General features: G+C 47.0%; 1 protein-coding gene across 1 annotated transcript; it reads right to left on the bottom strand.

Annotated features, from left to right (window-relative positions):
* Positions 1–386: 386 nt before the first annotated feature.
* CSF3 (colony stimulating factor 3) lies at positions 387–14,250 on the bottom strand. The gene is made up of 4 exons (XM_090044493.1): positions 14,118–14,250; positions 11,589–11,696; positions 10,240–10,386; positions 387–9,837 (listed from the first exon to the last, which is right to left on the bottom strand). Exons 1-4 carry the CDS (start codon positions 14,145–14,147, stop codon positions 9,658–9,660), a joined length of 465 nt encoding a protein of 154 aa, XP_089900619.1. The 5' UTR covers positions 14,148–14,250; the 3' UTR covers positions 387–9,657.
* Between the last annotated feature and the right edge of the window lie 5,976 nt (positions 14,251–20,226).

The following is a 20,226-nucleotide window of genomic DNA, read 5'->3' on the forward strand; positions in this document are numbered from 1 at the left end:
AGAGTCTTTGTGAGGCACTGCCCATTCTACCCCCAACCCCTGACTTCAGAGTCACACCAAAGGAATCTTTTGCAGCTATGCTGGGGGACACTAGCATGATCTAGTCCCAAGACTTAGCATCAGCCAAGGATGGCATGGTTGGATCAAATGCAGGAGCATCCCATGGGGCCCCTTCTGCTTATACCAGCTCAGGGCATTGTAGTGTTGAAGCCCATAGTCAGGAATAATCCATGAGGGGCTCTTATTCATGCTCCAGCTGAAGGCAATGCCTTGATGCTTCCTTGAGGAGGAGAGGGATGCTTTCCTTGTGTCAGCTGGGAGCTATATTGTGACCCTTGTCCTCCATCTGGGACCTTGCTGCTTTGGGAGAGAAATAGTGGTGGCACTTGAGACAGCCAACTGTACAGTGAGGTGTGGACAGGAAGCCAGCCACAAAGAGAAGACATTTTATAACTCTGTCTGGTTATATGCCAGGCACTGCTTTGGCATTGGTGGAAAGCCTGCTGCTTCTGTTCAGTGCCTTTTGTTTCTTCAGCTGCTGCAGACAGCAGGGAAACCCCCAGATGCTTTCTAGGAACTGAAGTTGGTATGTCATGGCAAAGGATGTGAGAGAGGAAGCTGCCATCCCAATGCTGTGGGATCATGAGGCAGGGCAGGGCTGGCCACCACCCTGAAGTCAGGCGCTGCCTGCTGGGTTTCTGGAGTCTTCTCTTTCCATTTCCTGGGTGTGAGAGGTCACCCTGTGAGCCTAGTTAGGCAAGAAGGTCAGACATGCAGTGGAACAGAGGGGTAGACGACATCTGCTTAGTCAGATGGGAGGCCAAATCGAGGTGTGGCAACAGTGGACTGGGAAGTAACAGGACTTAGACTAGGTTGCCATTTTCCAAGATGCTTGCCCTATGACTTCTATACGTCAGCCATAATTCAACCCATCTGCTGGGAGACCCAAGTGCTCATATCAGCACAGATGCCTGTTCCTTGTCTAACCTCAGACAAGTTGCATTTATCTGTACCCCCGTTTTCCCATCTCCCTAGCTGCTTATGATGAAGCAGCACCCTACCTAAATTTACACATGCTAAGCACAGTGATCATCACCCCCCTGACAGCAGGAGCTAGAGATCCTCCAAGGTGCATCAGAGGCAAGAAGACTTCTCTGCTCACTGGCAGATGCAGGAACAGAACCCAGAAGTCCTGCTCCACATGCCTGTACCTTTACCTTGTGATCATCCTTCGCCTAAAATCTCCTTGCTCTTTTGACTGGAGCCCTGTGTTTTGGGGAGGACAGAGGGAGAAAGAGTGCTGAGTTTTAACAGAGACCCTACCTAAGAGGTATTGGAACCAGTCAGCACTCATGGGATGTCATGCTTTCAGGGCATGAAAAAATGCTTTAACTGCAGGAGACTTAACCCGAACAGAGTGAGCTCCTTGAGAAAACCAGACATGAGGACTTGATTAATGTTTAGGTGACATCATGGAAAGGAAGCCTCAGGTATGTTGGGCTCTTTAAGCTAGTGGAAGAGCCAAACCAGGAACGAGTGGCTGGGAGCTGAAGCCAGGCATGGTCAGATTTTTAGAAAGAGGGCACTGGTTTTAAACAGTGAATTTGACAAATGACTTGAAGCCAACTCCTAAGAGAAGTGGTGACTACCAGAGATGGACTGTCTGTTTGGAAGGACAGGCTCTAGGAAGTACAAGGCTGAGTATAAGAAGATGAGAGAAATTGTCTGGCTTGTGATTAAGTGGTCAAACAACTCTCTCTGTCTTAATGTAGACAAACAAAAAGGTTTGCAAGCTCTAATCTGACAATGTCTGCTTGGAATTTGAATGTGATTATGATCTACACACAGGCAATCCCTGGGCCTATGTCCACAGTTGGGCCTTGGGGCAGTGAAACAGAGATTGTGAGTGGGATCTGTGTTGAGTTTGTTTAGAAATCATTTGGGGCTGGGCTTAGCTGAGCTCTTGACTCAGCTGAGAGTTGTTGAATAATTCCAGAGATAAATGACAGGGGAGGTCCCCCCCAACCCCTTTCTATGAAGCCAGTGGACAGGAAGTTTTATGCAAGGATTTAGCAATATGGGAAAACTCTCTGGCTTCCCGGGGGGGACTTCTTTCCTTTTGTTGAATATACATCAAGGCAAGCTTCTCTTGAAATTTTGAGTGGGATTTAGGCTTGCATACTGTTCCAGGCGTCTTCCAGCTCTTCCGTCTGTCATCTGGTTGCCATCAGCTTCTGTTTGGTGTTGTTGCATCTGCTAACTTTTCCAGCCTGTGGAGGGGTGAGCCTCTCCACTGCCCCAGCCTTGTTCGCTAGTTGTCCTTTGAAGCCAGCATCAGTTGTGGTGGAGATGCTGCTGGAGTGTCTTTTCCAAAAGCATCAGATCCCAAACCTAGAGTGGGGAACCTAAGGAGCTGTCAGTTGTGTCAGGCATTGGCAGCAATGAGTTCCATTGGTTGGTCTGGGGTGCCTTGAAATACTTTCAAGGGTGCCACAGGGTGCCATGCAAGGTTAGTACTGTTAGGTGTGCCACCATCATTCCCAAGATAAATCCAGAGATTTCCAATAGAAATCCATAATGTCAAAACCATTCTGACCTTATGTGTTCCTTCTGAGTTTTTTGCAACATAAAATCACTCTATTTCTTTTTCTGTAGTCAAAAATGAATGAAAAGAGCTGGCATTTTCCAAGGAACACTTGGAATCTTGAAAGGTTGAGAACCACTGGGTTACAGATGAAAGCATGGGTAGGGCTTGCCTTGAAGAGCCCACAGGTTAAAATACTCATTGCAGTCCTGTGCCTCAGTTTCCCTATCTGTAAAAATGGGCTTAACAATCCTGACTCTGCATGCATGAAAACACTGGAATACCCCAGGAGGAAAGTGGTCATAGAGGGGTTGGGGGTTCAAGTGCCATGGTAGGAATCCTTAAGATTTTGCTGCTTTTCTTAAAGGCTCAGTTCCAGCTGCAAATGAACAGAGGAAGACTCCTGTCTCATTTAAAAAACATAAAATGAAGCAGCCACCCCAGACCGGAACCTGTGGCCCTTTCAGGATGGGGAGAGAGGCTTGAAACTGCATCCTGCGGGCAGGCTGAAGGGTCAAAATCAGATGTCAAATCCAAAAGAAACTATGATTTATTTCATTTTCAAAAGGAATCTTGTAATTAGGGCCTGGTTTAAATCATGGCCCAGCTCGTGTTGCTTTTTGCTGACTAGATGGGAGGCAAAAACTGTGCCTTATTTAAAACTGCGGTTTTCACCTCCTGGCCATCAGGAGCAAGCTGCTGGGCTGATGAGGCCCTCTGCCAATCAACAGTGGGGGTGGGGGGTGCATGAGGAGAACACCCAAATAGAAGGAGCTGCTATGCCATGAGCTGGGTCTGTGATTTAAATCAGGGCCTACTCATGATGCCTGAGCCATGACTCAGGCAGGGGCTGAATGTTGGGTTTGGAGATGATGATTCCATATGTGATCTCTGAGTGAGGCTGCAGAAGAGCTGTCATTCTAAACAAGGTGAATGCATGAGAGTCCTGGTTTAATTCCAGAGACCTCAGTGCAGGATTTAACCTGTTACAGGAGCTCGCTTTGGTCCTTAGCAAGCAACTGTTTTGGGTATCGCCTCCTTGTTGTTGGGATGCAGGTAGAGTAGAGCACAAGGTCACTCGTGGTGTCTGCATTGAGTGCCTGCATTTGGCTGGGGGAACACGCAGACCTGCTTCCTGTTCAGCGTCTTAAATCTTTTGCTAGGTCCAAATTCAGATCTCCTTCTGTTTGATTGACTGAATGTAATGCTAATGGGTGGTGTAGCACTTCACTACACTATCCTGGGGGCATGGGAAGTTGAGTCAGAAATTAGCCCTGGTGGAGTGGGCAGGGTTCCCGTTCTTGCTTCACTGTCATGGAGCTTGGGTTGGAACAGGACGAGTTGGAAAGAGTCCCATGCTACCAGCTCACTGCAGCTGGTGAGTTGAAAATTGGTTTCTTCCTCACCCCCATCTACTCAGGGAAAGCAAGAGGTGATAGGAAGTCTTGTGTCTCTGGGGATTTAGCTGGCAGCCCTGGGAGCCTCTCTGTTAGGAAAGCAGTCATGTGACAACTACAACTCTCTGCTGAAGTCGGATCATCTGACTTCATTACTGCAATGTCCTTTTCTCTGGCCTGGTCCAGTGTCTTGCTAGTGCCGCTGCTAAGATTTTACTAGCTTATTGCTTTACCCAGCTCATCCTGCTCTTTGCCTCTTTCCGTGGGCTTCCCCTTCCCTATTGCATCCAGCATAATCTCCCTGCCTTCTTTTTCAATGCTCTTCCCAGCTTGTCCCCACCCCACCAGCATCTCTTGATCCCTGTAAACTTCCATAAACTGTCTGATCCTTCTCTTCCAAAACCCTCCTGGAAATGCACCTTTGCTGAGATGCCTACAAAAATGTTGGTCCTTGAGTGACCCCTGCCCAGCCCCAGACCAGGATTGGCTCACTGTTTCTATGTATGCCCCCATCTGAGCCAATCTGTTATCTTTTGGACAGCACTCTTTGTTCTGTTTGTACAATAAGTAATACCATAGGGTCTGGACCAAACTCTTTGTTCTGCTTGTACAGTGTCTAATGCCATAGAGTCTGGACTGTGATGATGAGCTCCTAGACAGTAACAGTAATATAAAATTTAGGTTTAGCCAGCACTGGGGCAGTCCCCATAGGGGATATTCTGAAGTAGGGCAATGAACTTTGATGGAGTCAATAACCCTGAGTGATTACAGTGGGATTTGGAGAAGGTCTGAAAGCCCTGAGCTGATGATGGCTATTCAGGGAGAGAAGAGCTAAACACCCTCTGTTTCTACTAGCTTTTACAGAAATTGAGCCCCTCTTTCCCCCACACAGCTTTAGACAAGGGAAACGGAAGGGTGGGGAGTGGTTATGGAGCTAGGATGTGGCTGGATGCCTAGGAGAGCTAGCTCAAGACCAAGCATCCTGCTTTTTCCCATCCATGACTTTCATAAGTGCAAAGGCAGGAGGGAACAGCAGATCTTTTTATCTGACTTCCTGCATACCACTACTTGTAACTCTGTTAAGGGCCTTGCATCAACCTGAACGAACTGCCTTATATCAAAGCATTTCACTCTGATTTAGAGACTCTAGGGACAGGAAGGACCTTGTAGCCTACACCTGCATTTCCCCACCAGCTGAAGAATTTCTCCCAGTATCTTTTAAAGAGAGATCTCATTTCATTTAAAGACTCCAGGTGATGAGGAGTGCCACCATCTTCCCTAGGAAGCTGTTCTAGGATTTAATAACCCTTTCAGCTAGGAAACTGCATCATATTTCAAGATTGGCTTTGCCTAAGTTTAAATTCCAGCCGCTGGTAGCATGTGTTTTATGTCATGTCAGCAACATTGAAAAGTCACCACCCAGATCCTTTCTCCATGTGGAAGGGGCTGTGCACAGGGAGTCAGTCACCTCTCAACTTTCCCTTCAATAAGATGAATAAGTTTCACACCTTAAGCCTCACATTGTCAAGTCATTTTTGTGACCTTCCTTGCAATTTGTTCCAGTATCCCTATCTCCTTCTTGACCTGTGGACACTGAAAGGGGGCACAGCATCCTAGTATGGATGGCACAGCATCCTGTGGACACTGAAAGGGGGCACAAGCATTCTCCCTTGTGCAGGTTGGAGAATCACTTCCCATCTTCTGCATGATGCTTCCCTTTTTATGTACCCAAGTATCACATTGGCTGTAGCACTGTTTTGAGAGTTTGTGTTGAAGTGATGATCTATGATGATGCCTAGGCCTTCCTTCTGAGTCCTTGCTTTCTAAGGCAGCACCTCCTATCTGGTAGGTGGGGCCTTAGTTTGCAGCAGCTCTTGCCTTGGCTTGGACTTCATTAAAAACATATTTTGTTGGATCATGTCCATTTAACCAGGGGATTCAGTCACCCTGTAAGAGTAGACTGACTCTCTGCTATGCACTATTTTTTTCATTTATTGGGTCAACTGTAGACTATAACAACAAAGATTTATATTGCCTTCAACACTGGATTGGCAACCTGTGGCCCAGATCCAGCCCATTGAGTCATAGCATCCAGCCTGGAGGTGGAGAGCTTTGCTTGCACTGTGTCATAGCCAGACAACAGAGAGCTTTGCCCATACCATGCCATGGCTAGGTGGCAGGGAGAAACACCAATGGCAACCTGTCACAGACCTAAGCTAGGTCTTTTTGGCCCACTACTGAAAAAATGTGGCTGACTTGCTGCAGACGGTGCATTTGGGGCCAAAGATTAGACCATCCTCCTCTCTGTTCTTGATGGGCATTAGATAGTCTCTGATCCCATGGTTCACCACATTGTTCTTGGCTCCCTTTCTCACCCTGTTATATAGCAGTTGCTGTACACCTGGCTCCCTCCACCCCAGAACTGGCTGAGTTTTATTTGCTTTGTTAACATCTTCATAACAGTGTCTTCCCAGCAGCTGCCCTTTTATTTGAGCAAAAGCCTCAGAAGCAAGGGTTTGCATGCTTAGGAAGCTGACAAGAACTCTAGGTATCAGAAAGAACGTGGGGAAGAAAATTATCCTTGGGCATGTCTACATGTTGCCATACTGTGATGTTGCTACAGTGCAGTGCTTTAGTACTTCCTTTCAGAGTCCTTTTGGAAGTACTAAAGCATGGTGCAGTACAAGGCAGCACACGCTTAGATTTCCCCGCTATGTCGCCATAGCAGCATGCTATAAGCAGGGAGTGCGCTGCTACAGTGATGTAGCAGGCAATCACATGTAGACTCGCGCGATTGCTGCATCGCTGTAGTGTGCCGCTGTACAGTGATGTAGCATGTTGCTAGATTGTCGTAGAATGATGTGTAAGCGTGTCCCTTTTTAAGTTCTTCTTGATCCGTCAATGGCTTTTTTCCCCCTTGCTGCTTCTGAGCAGGGTAGAGGAAATTCTGAATCATTAGACCTAGCATCTTCCTACATTCCTTAATGGATGTGGGGTGGAGCTACGAAGATGTATTTTGTATTTGCTTGTAGCCAAAATTGGAGCCTAAGAACAGAATGCTTCATTTTTATCCAGGCTTTAGGTCTGGAGTTCACTGGGATTTTTCCCAAGAGGTGCAGATATTTTATGCAAAATCCCTATGGAGGCTGACACCCAACTCTTTTTGTTTCCTTTGAAAGGCCCAGTTTAGTGCTAATAGACTGAGAAGGCAACCAGCTTTGAACCTTGAAAACAACCTTGCATCTTTTGCTTTGGCTAAGCTGAAGTGCAGTCTCTGCTTAGTAACAGGTTCATTCTCTACTAATTGGTTGTCTCCCGGGCTTCAGGTATTTGATTTAACAACATGCTAAGGATTATCTGTTAGCGTGAACATATAGAGTTCTATAGCAAGTGACCAACTGATCAGGTCTCTCTCTGCTGGGATCCTAAATAAAGTACATTAGTTTAGTTCTGCTTAAACGGATAGAGCTTGATCTCTCAAGGGACTGATAAATGCAAACAAACATTAATGTTATTGAAAGCAACAAAAATATCTTTATTTCCTTAGTTTTTCTGAATAAAAAAATACAGTGGATTTGGTCTGTGCATAACAATAAATAGAAAAATGTCAAATATATATTATATAAACAGACAGTTACAAAATAATACATTCCACCTGTCATTTGGCTAAGTTTAAAATTCTGATTTTTTTTTTTTTTTAATTGGTCAATGAAAACTATGCTTTTAAACAAAACTACAAACATTCAGGAGTGTTCCTTCTTCATCTGGGTGCACTGATGGTTTGGAGAGTAGTACAATCTAGTATACTCCCATGTGTGTCCACATGCTTGTGAATACTGCCTGTGAGGCAGTAACACACTGAAAACATTCAAGCAACATAAACCTCTCCAGCACAGTCCAATCTGAATGACTCCAGTTTGGATGTGAATAGAGTTTAGGAGTCGTTCCAATCTAGTGGAATTCTGGATTAACCCAACGGAAAGGGATGGTGGTATGCAACAGGAATAAAGACTCATGTAAATAAATTATAATAAATAAAGTAATTAGTTTATAGTGAAAGGAAACAATAAATAGTTTGTGAGAGTTATAAAGAATATTGGATTGTACATTTGTAAAAACAAACAAACCAAAAACGAATAACTTACAAAAAGGCTGCCTAGTTTTAATGGTGAAATTACACATGCACCACAATTAAGGTGCCTGTTACAGTCTCATCTCTTGGCAAGCCTTTTAACTAATAATTGCAGCTTGAGTAAATGTACTCATAATAAAAACAGCATTGACTGACTCTGTCCCTGCTCCAACCACAACCAACAAAGGGAAATATCCTTTTTAAAGTTCCTTCAACCATGGAGGAAGGAAATTCTTCCTATATTAAAGTTAGGCACAAAGAGGGATCTGAACTCAGTCACCTGGATGATTTCCTTCCACTCCCATGTTCCTGTGACATGCTGAAGTGCATGCAACTCATCCATGGCAGAGCTGGGACGTAAATTCCAAACCCCGCAGCTCCATTCTGCGCTCGTTCCAGCTTCTTTTACAGCATTGTGCTAAAATGTTGGTTTGTGTTGTGGCAAGGACAGAAGCAGTACAAGGGGGAAAGTGGTTGAGCTTGCACAGGGGAGCTGGGTAGATCTCAGATCTGGGGAGGTCAGTGAGAGTCCCGGCAGAGTGCAGAGCCTGCCCTTTCCTGGGGCTGAGATCTCACTAAAGAGCCTCCCCCCCGTCCCTTTCTCATCCTACCTTCTCACTCTTCATATTGCCCCTTTTTCAAACGTTAACCATGTAAGCCTCGCAACATATCGGCGAAGCAGGTAAACAGTAGCACCCCCATTTTACAGATGGGGAAACTGCAGTACAATTTGTGGCCTACAGTCATGCAGGGAGCCTGTGCCTAGCTGGCCCGAAAGTTCAGGAGCCCCGGACTCCCAGTTCTGTGCTCGGTCCAGCTCCCAAACAACAAAAACCTCATTATGGGGATACTCACTTGTTTAAATATTAAACAGTACCTACATTGTGCACATATAAAAATATGCAGGAATCGCAGCCCAAGTGCAGCTGTTTGCCTTGTATCTAGGCTTCCTGATGCTGCAACATGTTTGGTGCCAACACCCAAGACTCGTAATGATTTTTTTTTAACCTTAAAAATAGCCCCCAGATTTAAATGCATCACCTCTGAGTTCTAAAAGCTGCATAAATATTAAATAATGATAAATATTAAATATGCTGGGTAGCTGGATCCAATGTGGGTTAGTATTGGGACTGTGTGCCAGTAGGCACCAGTATGGCTTGGGAATGAGAAATAAATAAGGGTTAAGTAGGACCATACATGCCTCAGAAATAGTAACCAGGGTAGGAGCATAGAGGCAAGCACTGGGTTTTGTCCTTGTTCAAACAAGGGTGACAAGCCCATCCAGGCAATAAACAAGGAAGAGGCTATGTTGTCACTGTGATAGTTTGAGGTGGAAAGAAAGTTTTGATGTTGAAGGACTAGAGAATCTTCCTGAGAATAGAGAGTGCCCTAAATGATTCCCCAGTCCACCCAGTTCCTGTATTAGGAACCTTCTATTTGTAAATGTGCCCTTTAGATTTCAGAATCTGCAGCTACTCCTTGGGGAAGGTGCTGTGATGCCAATAAGAGCAGTGCCTCCCCATGAGTGGAGTGCCCTGTGCCCGTTATGGCATGATGAGGTGACGCAGCACCCGATAGGCAAGGTCCAGGAAGAGCTGGAAGTTGGCAAGGATGATGTATCCTCCAGCTTGCTGGTAGAACTGGGATGAGAAGGTGAGGAGGGTGCCTTGGCCTTCCTCCTTGGGGTATGTCACCATCCCCATGTTCAGCCCAAGAGCCTCTATCTGTGGGTGAGAGAGGAGCAGCGTCAGTACGAGAGGTCCTAGCCCACCAGAGACAGCTTCTGGCATGCTAGGAGAAGTCGGCGCTTGGTCCAAGATGCATTGAAGCCAGTAGACTTCCAGTGACTTGGGATGGGCCACTTACAGATCTGGGAAACCGAAGCTGACAGCAGGGCTGCTGGCAGGGTGAGCTAATGGCTCCAGGCCTGACTTGGGCACAAGCAGGTTTAGTCCCCATGTGACACACAGGCTGCCTCTATCATTGGTACATACCTGCAGAGTTATAGCCAGCAGTGTTGGGTTTGCACCTGCTGTAGGGGTGTGCCCACCTGGCTGCTCTGTACATGCGTAGGGCACCATGGTGGCAACACTTTACTTAGTAGGGGAGCAAGTAGAGCTACTCACCTGCTGTTGGATATTGGTGGAGAGATTGGAGGTATCCAGTTGAAGGCCTTCCACTTGGGTGGAGTGACTGGGCAAGAGCTGGGCAATGGTGAAGAGGTAGCCGTGGTAGGTCTGGAGTCCCTCCCGTATTTGGCTGAAGCAGACATCCTATGGGGAAGACCATTAACTCTTTAAATGCTGCAGGGACCTGGATGGCATCAAGGTTTCTGAGCATCTTATCCTGGTGAGTGCAGTGAATGATCACCCAACACTGCATCCAGCACTGAAGGGGTGGACTGTAAGCTGCTGTGGTCTGGTTGGGGTTTGGTAGAAGTGCCTTTAAACAGGCCTGTGCCTGCTCCCCCCCAGCCCCTGTGTTCCTTTAGCTCAGTGAAGTGAGGAACTCAGGGTGCTTCCCTGCTGTTTTCTTGTGGTTGAGAATGCCTCTCACTTGCAGTCCACAGGTGCTTAGAGGAGGGCTGGAAAATGTGAACACCCCTGCCATTGACTTCCCCCTCCCACATGGAACTGCTTCCCTACTTCTGTGGGTGCTGGGTATTGCCAAGACCAAGGAAGTGTTGAGTCATATTACAACACCATTTTGTGCTTTGAGGAACATGATTTCCCTTCTTCTAGCAGCCTGACCCCATTCAGCTATTTTTGGCTGGGATTTTTAGGGATTGCTTCAAAAGTGAAACCCTCCCCCAGTGGCCCTGCTTGAGCTGGAAGCAGCAGTTAGCAACGATTCTGGCAACTGCTACTCGAGGCATTTGGGTTCTGTGCTGTCAGACACCCAACAAAGCAAAAGGGCTTTCTGTAGAAACCAGGGTTGGGCCCTTCTGCAGAGACCAGGGTTGAGCCAATGCTGAGAGTTCTTTGCATTTGAGCCCTGCAATGGAGTGTGCAGGAGCTAATCTTGGACTTACAACATGTTGAAGTCAGTAGGGGCTGAGATCCTGCCCCTTTCACTGAGAGACAGATCAGGCCCTTAGTTAGGACAAAATCCTGGGATTGCTCCCATCCCTACACTAGGGTAGCTCTAGTCCAGTGGTTCTCAATATTTTTAGACTCAAGGCATCCCATGTTTGACTCAACCCCCTTCCACAGACTTGAGGCATCCCTTGGAAAATACCAGTTCTTAGCTTTCACTCATTTTTTGCCTATGGAAAAATAATAGAGCAATTATTTTGTTGCAAAGAACTTGGAAGGACCACAGTAGGGCCAAATGGTTTTAACACTCTGAATTCTTACTTTAACACTGGATTTCTCTTGTGAATCACGTTTGCATTACTAACAGTGCTGACATTGTACGGCATCCCTGAAAGGATCTCCAGGCACCCCAATTGAAATTCATTGCTCTAGTCACTCACCACTTGGAAGGGCTTGCTCAGACACTGATTCAGTGATGGCTGGAAGATGTTGAGGTTCTGCTTGACAAGCATGAGCTCCTCCTCCTTGCAGAGTTGAAAGTTATCGCACTGTGGTGGGACAAAAAGTGAAGATATGATCAGGTGGGAGGGCAAAGCCCCATGACTGGAGTGCAGCTCACTGGGAGTCTGCATGGTTCTTCACAGTTTTTGCCATACCCCCAACCCCTTTCCTAAAGCTAGGCAAAGGAGCCACACACAGAAGAAGGGACACCCAATGGTTAGGGCGCTTGCTTTGGCTCTGGAGACACTGGTTGACCCTCCTTGTTGGGCCTACAGAGTTCTAGGTCAGGTCATTTTGCCTCAGGGTAACAGCACTATTGCTTTAATACATGAAAGGCTGGAAGCAGCTTTAAAAGCTATAATAATAAGGGCCAGATAACTGCCCAAGACAGAAATCTTTCTAAAGATACACTAAACCTGTGTATGTTTAGCCAGACAATAGGGAAAGACCTCTTAGAGCCCAAAGGCAGTCATTTGGACAGGTCATAATCATAATGGCCCATCACATTTCATCCAGAGACTTCAGTACTATTGCTCTGGCCCTCAAGTGATATAACCATGTCACATAGATGCATTGTAACTCCTGTTGCATAGATGGAAGATTGGCAACAGCTTCATGCAGTGAATAATAGAATTTAATGCCTTTTATCTAGAATTGTAATATTCCCTGGGTGGAATTGCAGCCAAGCTGACTCACTTTATACTGTATACCTGGCCTATGTGGGTTCTTGACTACAGCCCCAATCCTGCAGACACTCAGGTGAGTAATTTGACTTACTGAAGTCAGTGGGCCATGTAATGAGTAGTGTTTGCAGAGGTGGGGGTTGGGGGTCTCTTACCCAGGGAAAGCCTGACATTCTCCAGGGTTTTCAAGCTGTTTCCTGGTTGGCCCTTTCTTAGCTATGTGCAGTTGTCACTCACTTGCTGCCTCTTTCTAGTGGCAACCCCCTCCATAAACAAAAAGGTCATAGCTGTGTGTACATGGGAGACCTGCAGTCTAAATAGCCTGCAGTCTCAAACAAAACCCTTCGCTCCCTCCAGAGCTTTCCCTACAGCATTTTCCGAGTAGTCTGTGTTCTGACTTCGGTGTTGGCCTTTCCTTTGGCACAGCCCTGAGAATGCCAGGAAAGGAGAGAGGAACACAGCAGCATAGATTAGCCGGTAGTGTCCTACAAGACCTTGGGAACTTGACCATAGCAAATACATTCACTAACAACTCAGCTAAGAATACCTGCCCCAGAGTTTGAACTACTGTGAGGCACTGGCTGTAATCTACAGGAAACACACCCCTTCAGATTCAGTGGGACAGAGGCCTCGCCAGTGCATATCACTGGTCAAGTCCAGTTGAATTTGGAATCGGCAGCTGTTGTTTTGAATAAGAACTGAGAAGTCTGATCTTGAAACCACATGATCCCCAGAGTAGTTCTGGACAGGACTGCTTGTAGGAGGCTGGGGATGTGCCAAAGCTGTTAGAGAACCAAGCCAAAAGTCATGGGGAAGAGAGATTAATAATTCCTTCTGCTCAAAATCCTTCTATGCTAAGTGCAGCAGGCAGCAGTGGGGCTGTAGGAAGCAGGGAGGAGACCAAAGGGAAGTTGGACGGTTGCAGTTGGCAGTAGCTGAGCAGACAGCTTTTCCTCCTAAGCAGCTGGGTAGACTTCCAAGCCCTCTGAGCAGATGCTTGTTTGGGATAAGCATTAGCCTGGGTCACCTCCTGGAGGGGAAGGGACTCTTTTATCTCTAAAGCTTGGTTTGGGGGAGGAGAAGGTACCTGCTGTCTATTTTAGCGAGGCACTGGAAAGTGGCTGAAGATTGGTTGATTCCTGGATCAAAAGGTCCCTTGTTAGTGACCCTGCCAGCTGGTGGGAGGGGGAGCTGGTCAGACTTTGACCCTGGGGGGTGATCAGGCCAGCTCTCTGCTGAGTTATCTCCCAGCACAGTTTGTGCCTGCTGCTAATTTCAGTTCCCCCAACACACCCTCTCTCTAGACTTATCAAGAGTTGGGACATAGCCATGGGGAAAGCCTGTTCTGTATAGGATTCAGTCTGTCAGTCTGTCCCTAAGCCTGGAGCTGAGATAGTCTGCTGAGGTGAAGCTTTTGGGAGCTGAAATGTAAGCTTGCTCAGAGGCAGGGAACTCCACTTTTGGAGCTGGAGACAAGACTGTGAACTTTGAGTTTCTGCACTTCTCATAGCTAAGTGCCCTCCAGGCTGCTGCTCTAGGGGAAGCAACTTCCTGTCAAGGTCACAGCAGCCCCCAGAAACTTGTCACATCACAAATCCCAGTAACTAGCAGTGGGTGCATGTCTATCTTCTTGTTAGATACCAGCAAGTCCCTGCATCTCTCTGCTCCCACCACTTCTCTTCCTTCAATTCTGGAGACCAATCTCAGGTTACATTTTATCACCTCTACACCAGCAGCCCCTGACTGCTCTTAGCACTTCTCTTCCTTGGTTGTCTAACTACTCACCATGTGCTGCCGCATGTTCTCAACATCCATTTTGATCTTGCGAGTGAATTCCAAGTTCTTCTGCAGAAACAGCTGGAATCCCTGGTCCCCTGAGAACTCCGACAGAGGAGCTGCATGCAGCACGATGTATTTCAAGCACAGCAGAGTGCTCAACAGCAAGGATGGAATAGCTGGAGGTGAGGGGAGGAGAGAAAGAAGCAACGTGAGTCAGGTAAGTGCTGAAGAATCCAGAGGTGCAGAACACAGAGATAGAAAAGTGATCTCACTGTTCATTCAGATGAGATCGTGACACAATGACAGTAACAGCAGGCAGCCCTGAAAGAGATTGGACCCAATGTACCAGGTGTTGTACATCTACACAGTAAGAGACAGTTCCCACCCTGAAGAACCTTCAAGGGGAACTGTTCCCATTTAGTGTTTCTAACACATTCCTACTCAAAGATCTTAGTTTAACAAAATGCAGTTACATATCAAAGCTCTTTTAGTTAAAATCACATCAGCCAGCTGGTTTAAATCCCCTCTATTTTCTGATGCTCAGAACTCCAAATGTTTTTTGAGTGAAACACGCCTTGCTATGTATATTCAGAAGGTAATTCCTGCCTGCATAAGCTGTGCATCTCTTAACTTTTTGTATCCTCACTGGCATAATTTTCCTGATTGTAAATAGAAAAGGAAGGGGGAGAGGGGAGAAATTTTTTTTTTAAATCATTTAAAACCATAAAAACTATCCAAGCCTCCCCCAGAAGTCAACCCAGGAGTTGCTAGTCCCAAAAATAAACTTACCAGACCCCTTGCATATAGTAAATCCAAGCAGTTTGCAACTAGGAAATGGTGCCTATGATTTCTGTTGCTGTCGGGTGAAGAGCTTATACTTACTTCTCAGAGGATTCATTCTAGTGCCTGAAAGCCTTTCGGTATCTCCTCCCACTTGTTTTATGACGGTGCACTGTGAAAGGGTGTAAGACAGACGCAGGGCTGCACCAGTCCTTTTTGTTCGTGAATGCTGTGAGACTCCTATTGATTATGATATTTATAGAAGACTCAGGGAATTCACGCTGATGTAATAAGATGAGGCAATTATTACTAATCATTGAATATGCAAATACATTTTTCTGAAAATAGCACATCAGGAATTTTAATTTGTGAGGATCATTTGTTTTTCATTTAGATTTTTTGTTAGCAAAAATTTTGTTATTTTGTAATTCCTCTGGGACAGCCGTGGACTGTTTTTTCTTTTTTTTTTTCTTTTTTCTTCTTTTCTTGTAGTACCTGAGAGTTGCTCCCTCCTTTTGTGTAATCAGTGGATTCTTATTGCCCTTTCAAGCCACCCTAAAAAAGCTGCTCCCCAAAATATCAGCCACTTCCTTCATTCCCATCAAAAATTAATTTGGGAGACGAAATGATGTCTCAGAACTCATCAGGGTGTGGTTTGCTTACAAAATATACTTCCCAACTTCAACTTAAAAGTTCTGACCTAGCAATAAAATGCCACCCAACCAAATAAATGGGACTCAGTAGGATGCAGGTGCCTTTTAAGTGTTCCAGCTGGCCTTCAGTATGTGTGTTTACTTACTTGCTGATTTAATTCCTGTTTTTTAGAATCTTTTTTATTACTGGGCTTGAATAGTGTGTGTCTTCTCAGGCAACTTGAGAATTGGGGATTTGTTAGTTTAGTGCTATCACCAGATCATAAAGGAGGAGGTGAAATAACCTTTACGTTGCGCTTTTCTTATCGCTTTAAACTCGAGTAGAACCAATGACATTCTTTCCTATGTCATGTGCTGCACCTACAATTACCTTTAGTTACCTGCCATTGTTTCCTGGTATATATCTCTGCCACAGATTTGGAGGCCTTCACTGTGGCATGCGGGCTGTGGATCTTACTAACTATGAGCAGATCCCTATGAAGTAGGTTTGTTATCCACAGACAGAGAAACTGAGGCATGGGACTCTTTGCTGTGCGGCAGGACAGGGAATACACTAGGGAGCCAGGAGCCCCATAGCTTTTAGTCTCGCTTTTAGTCTCGCTCCAGCACTAACTCCCCTGTGCAGTCTTGATCAACTCACTTGACCTTTCCAGGCTATATGGGCTAAGAATATGGGTTCCCTGAACCTCAGTATGCCAAGGAAAGCACCCTTCATTTCCCATGCTTGTGCTCCACATTTATATATAAAATATATAGTGGCCCAGAGCACTGGATGCAGGCTGATTTACACCAGCTGTTGATCTGGCCCTTTCTTTCTAGCCCTGGTGGGGACAAATGAGCATGGAAAGGGAGGCAAGGGCTGAGGCAGCAGCACAATTTTGGGGGAAGGGAGCATAAAATAGCCTTCATGCTGCTGGCTTGGCCACTGCTACCACTGCCAGCAGCCTGGACTAGATGACTGGATTAGGGGGTAGATTAGATGACCTCATGAGGTCCCTTCTAGCCCTACTTTCTTATGATTTTCAGACTAGCATGGCTGGGGTAATGCGGGTGCTAAGGAAGCCTAGAGGATGCAAGTTCAAGGCCATAGCAGCAGTGCTCATGGTGCTGCCTGTCAGATTTCAATGAAATATGCAAGTTCTGTCACAAGGACACGGGAAAGGAAGATCTGAGACCCCCTTGTGCTAATTCTGTTGGAGATTCTGACTGCCAAATTCTAGTCTAGTGGGCTGGGGGGGGAGGCTGTGTCAGAAGCCTCTGCTCTACTCCCTCTTCTTGATGTCCATCCTTGGGAAGTGGTGGCACCAGTGATGTTCAACAGAATGCAGGTGTTCATTAGGGAGAATTTGCTTTGTTGTTCTGCAGTGATGTGATTAGCACCAGATCCCCAGACCAGCTCAGGAGTGTTCATCTCTCTGCTGAGGACCAGTGAGGCAGCATGGCACTGGGTTGGGCTCAAGAGGGTCATGATTTGCAGAGCTTTGGCATGGGGGATTTCACCTCCTGTGAATCTCTAAGCTTCCCTCAGGCCCCAGGTGGCTGGACTCCCTCTCTCCACAGTGTGGTTTTGAGCCATGAGGCATAGCAGAGCTTTGAAAAGGAAAAGAAGGATGTTGTGAAATCCTTCCTTAGGCCATTGGACTTCGAAGCTCTTGAAGGTGTGCCCTGAAGCGGCTGCACAAGTTTCCTTGACGCTAAAATGAAAGATCATGTGGGCTGGTTAGGGGAAGACCAGTGGTGACGCAGAGTCAGGTCGCAGCACTGACCGCTTTCACTATTTGGGGATTTTAAGAAGAAAAAAATGAATCAGTAATACAAACAGAGCAAGTAAACCCACATGTTGTTTCTGGGGAAGAAACTGCCCACGTACCCAGGAAGGGTATGGATGGTGCAGGGGACACAGGGCGGGCATGATCTCAAGGCAAAGGAGAAGCGGAGTTTAGGTCAAATGTGACCTGTGTGCTGGGTAAGCACAATCCTTCTCTTGGTGTCACAGCAGGGTTCTAGCTTCCCTGGAAGGAAGCCTTCCTGCATCTGTGATGAGGGAACAGATGGTAGGGATGGCTAACAAAGCAATGGGATAAGAGAGACCTTTGAGCCAGGGCCCTTTGCCCCCAAGTGTGAGTGTTGGAAACAATACCCCCCAGTCTGTCCCTGCTGACCCACTCATTCTTGTGTAGGCCCAATCTTGTCCTGCCACTAATTATGCTGGCACCCTTGCTGCAACCATGCTGCCAGCAAACCAGAGCCATGGACCTTTTGGGCACTCTTACACATGCTCCGGGGGTGGGGGTTCTTTAATCAGAATGGCTCCAAGAACTACTCTAATTAAAGTACGGCTATGTCTCCTATATCAGTGCCCCTGCATTTCAAAAGGGCAGTGTGGGACCTGACCTAAAGCTCATTCAGTGGGGATGCTGATACACGAGACCTAGGAGGCCACTGGAGCTTGGCAATTGCTATACTCCAGTGGCCTTACTTAATCAAGTGTGCTCTGATGCACTGGAATTCCAGTGTGTTGGAGCAGCCTCCGTGATCATGTATAGGCGCTCTTCGGTACCACCTGACATGGGCACACAGGGCCCTTTCATCAGGGTAAGAGGAAGCAAAACCTTAGTTTTACTCCATGTTCTGATCCTGGCAGTACATTTTGGGGGTCTGAATCTCAGCTGAGTTGCCCCTGGTGATAGGGCATCTGTCTCCCAGAGGGATCATTCTGTGTCTAGAGGTCTCATTGATAGGGGAGGTTCCTCATGGCCCCAGCTGAAGTTTACCTTTGTCCTGGGGCCTGTGCCTTCTGGGAGAGAGCTAGGCTTTCGGTGACTCCCCTTGCACATGGGGTCTGGCAGCTGAGCAGAAATCTTGTGATCTTAACCCAAAAGACAGTAGATGTTTGTATCCTGGGCTGAGGTTGCATGGGAACCTGCAGGCCAAGGTCATCTTGGATCCTCTTCCTTGCTTCTCCTGATTTCCCTTGGTGTAGTGGAGGACAGGATGGAGCTCTCTGGCTGGAGATGAGCCTGGTTTAAGAAATCCTGGCTTCTCTCAGATTTCTCCATTGGGACAAGGCTTAGCTCTTTCAATTAGCTTCAGGCACTGCCCAATTGCAAGTGGAACTGCATGTAGTGGAGATTGCACTTTGGCAATGCAACTGCATCCAGTTGTGTTGCCACTTGGCTGGGTCTATCCAAGCCTCTCTGGGAGAGAGAGGAAGGAGGATGAGGTGCTTAGGGCACTAGGCTGGAAGCCCAGTATCCCCTTCTCTTCTTTGCCCCCAGCTTCCCGTGTGACCCTGGGCAAATCACTTGACCTGTCAGTGCCATCTGTACAGTGAGGATAATAACAGCAGGGCCACAATTGGGGATGAAGATGATTTGTTGCTTAGGTAGCCCAGGATGCAGCAGCACCACCCATCACTGGAATGTCTGGATGTCTCCATGTACAATGGTAGCAAACCTTCAGCCCTGAAGGTGCCCCTGGGGTATGGTATTCCCCTGCTGGGAGGGCTAATTTGCTTTAAAGTGATCCACTAAAATAAAATTCCTTGGTTGGGGAGGATGTTGGGGTAGTTGCTTACATGCCTACAGTATGTACTGTGGAGTCCCAGTCCCTGCCTGAGAGATCAACCCCTGACCTGCTCTGGGGACCACAGCCCGGAGCAGTGCTTGGCAGCCATCCCGTCTGTAGGGCTGGGTGGTAGAGGTGAGTTTGGAGCAATTCCACACCCTGTGCCTTCTTTCTGTTTCTTGCCCTTGTCTCTGTGGGTTGGGGGCAGTGGGGTTGCAGAGGAGCTTCAGAAGTCTCTGAGCCCTGAGGTGTTGCAAGGCCTGTGCTGCTGCAAAACCCTAGCCTGTGAATCCCTTTAGCTTCTCCATCACTCCCCTGCCTGTATTGCTTTTGCCTCTGCCCTCAGCTAGAGCATTTTCCTTTAGTTAGACTTTGCTTGGGGCATGTCAGGCACCTCTCGGTCTGCTCCGTTCATTTAACCACCAGCCCTACTGCCCAGGACACTTCTCTGCCAGGGAAGACTTGTTCTACCAGTGTAAAATACAATAGGGTGGAGGGGGAGACCTTGTCCTCCTGGTGGCTGTGGCCCATTTTGTGTCTAATCAGGCACTGATTCTTGCTGCTTGTTCTTCCCTATTTGGGGCTCACAGAAACTTTACCGGGAAGACTTTTTCTGGATCCTCCAGCCTCTGCACAGAAAGGAGCAGCTTCCTATGCAGTTCAATAAGGTCAAGTGCAAAGTCCTGCACTTAGGACAGAGCAATCCCATGCACCAGTACAGTTTGGGGACCAGCTGGCTAAACAGCAGCTCTGCAGAAAAGGACCTGGGAGTTATAGTAGACAATAAACTGCATATGAGTCAATACTGTGCCCTTTTTGTAAAGAAGGCTAACGGTATACTGGACTGCATTAGTAGGAGCCTTGCCATCAGATTGAAGGAAGTGATTATTCCCTTCTATTTGGCACTGGTGAGGCTACATCCGGAGTACTGCGTCCAGTTTTGGGCCCCCAATGACAGAAAGGATGTGGACAAATTGGAGAGAGTCCAGTAGAGGGCAATGAAAATGTTAGGGGGCTGGGGCACATGATTTATGAGAAGCTAAGGGAATTGGGGTCATTTATTCTGGAGAAGGGGGGGGGGGGTAGCAGCAGCCTTCAGCTACCTGAAGGGTGGT

This window comes from Crocodylus siamensis, chromosome 4 (assembly GCF_052110815.1).
Source record: "Crocodylus siamensis isolate JL-2025a chromosome 4, ASM5211081v1, whole genome shotgun sequence".
NCBI classification, from domain to species: Eukaryota; Metazoa; Chordata; order Crocodylia; family Crocodylidae; genus Crocodylus; species Crocodylus siamensis.

Excerpts from the sequence above, each read along its gene's own strand:
- CSF3 (XM_090044493.1), bottom strand. The coding sequence starts at position 14,147 with ATGGATGTTGAGAACATGCGGCAGCACATG. Across the intron at positions 11,697-14,117 it reads AGAACATGCGGCAGCACATG|TGCGATAACTTTCAACTCTG; the intron begins GTGAGTAGTTAG and ends GTCCCACCACAG. Across the intron at positions 9,838-10,239 it reads CCACCAATATCCAACAGCAG|ATAGAGGCTCTTGGGCTGAA; the intron begins GTGAGTAGCTCT and ends TCTCACCCACAG.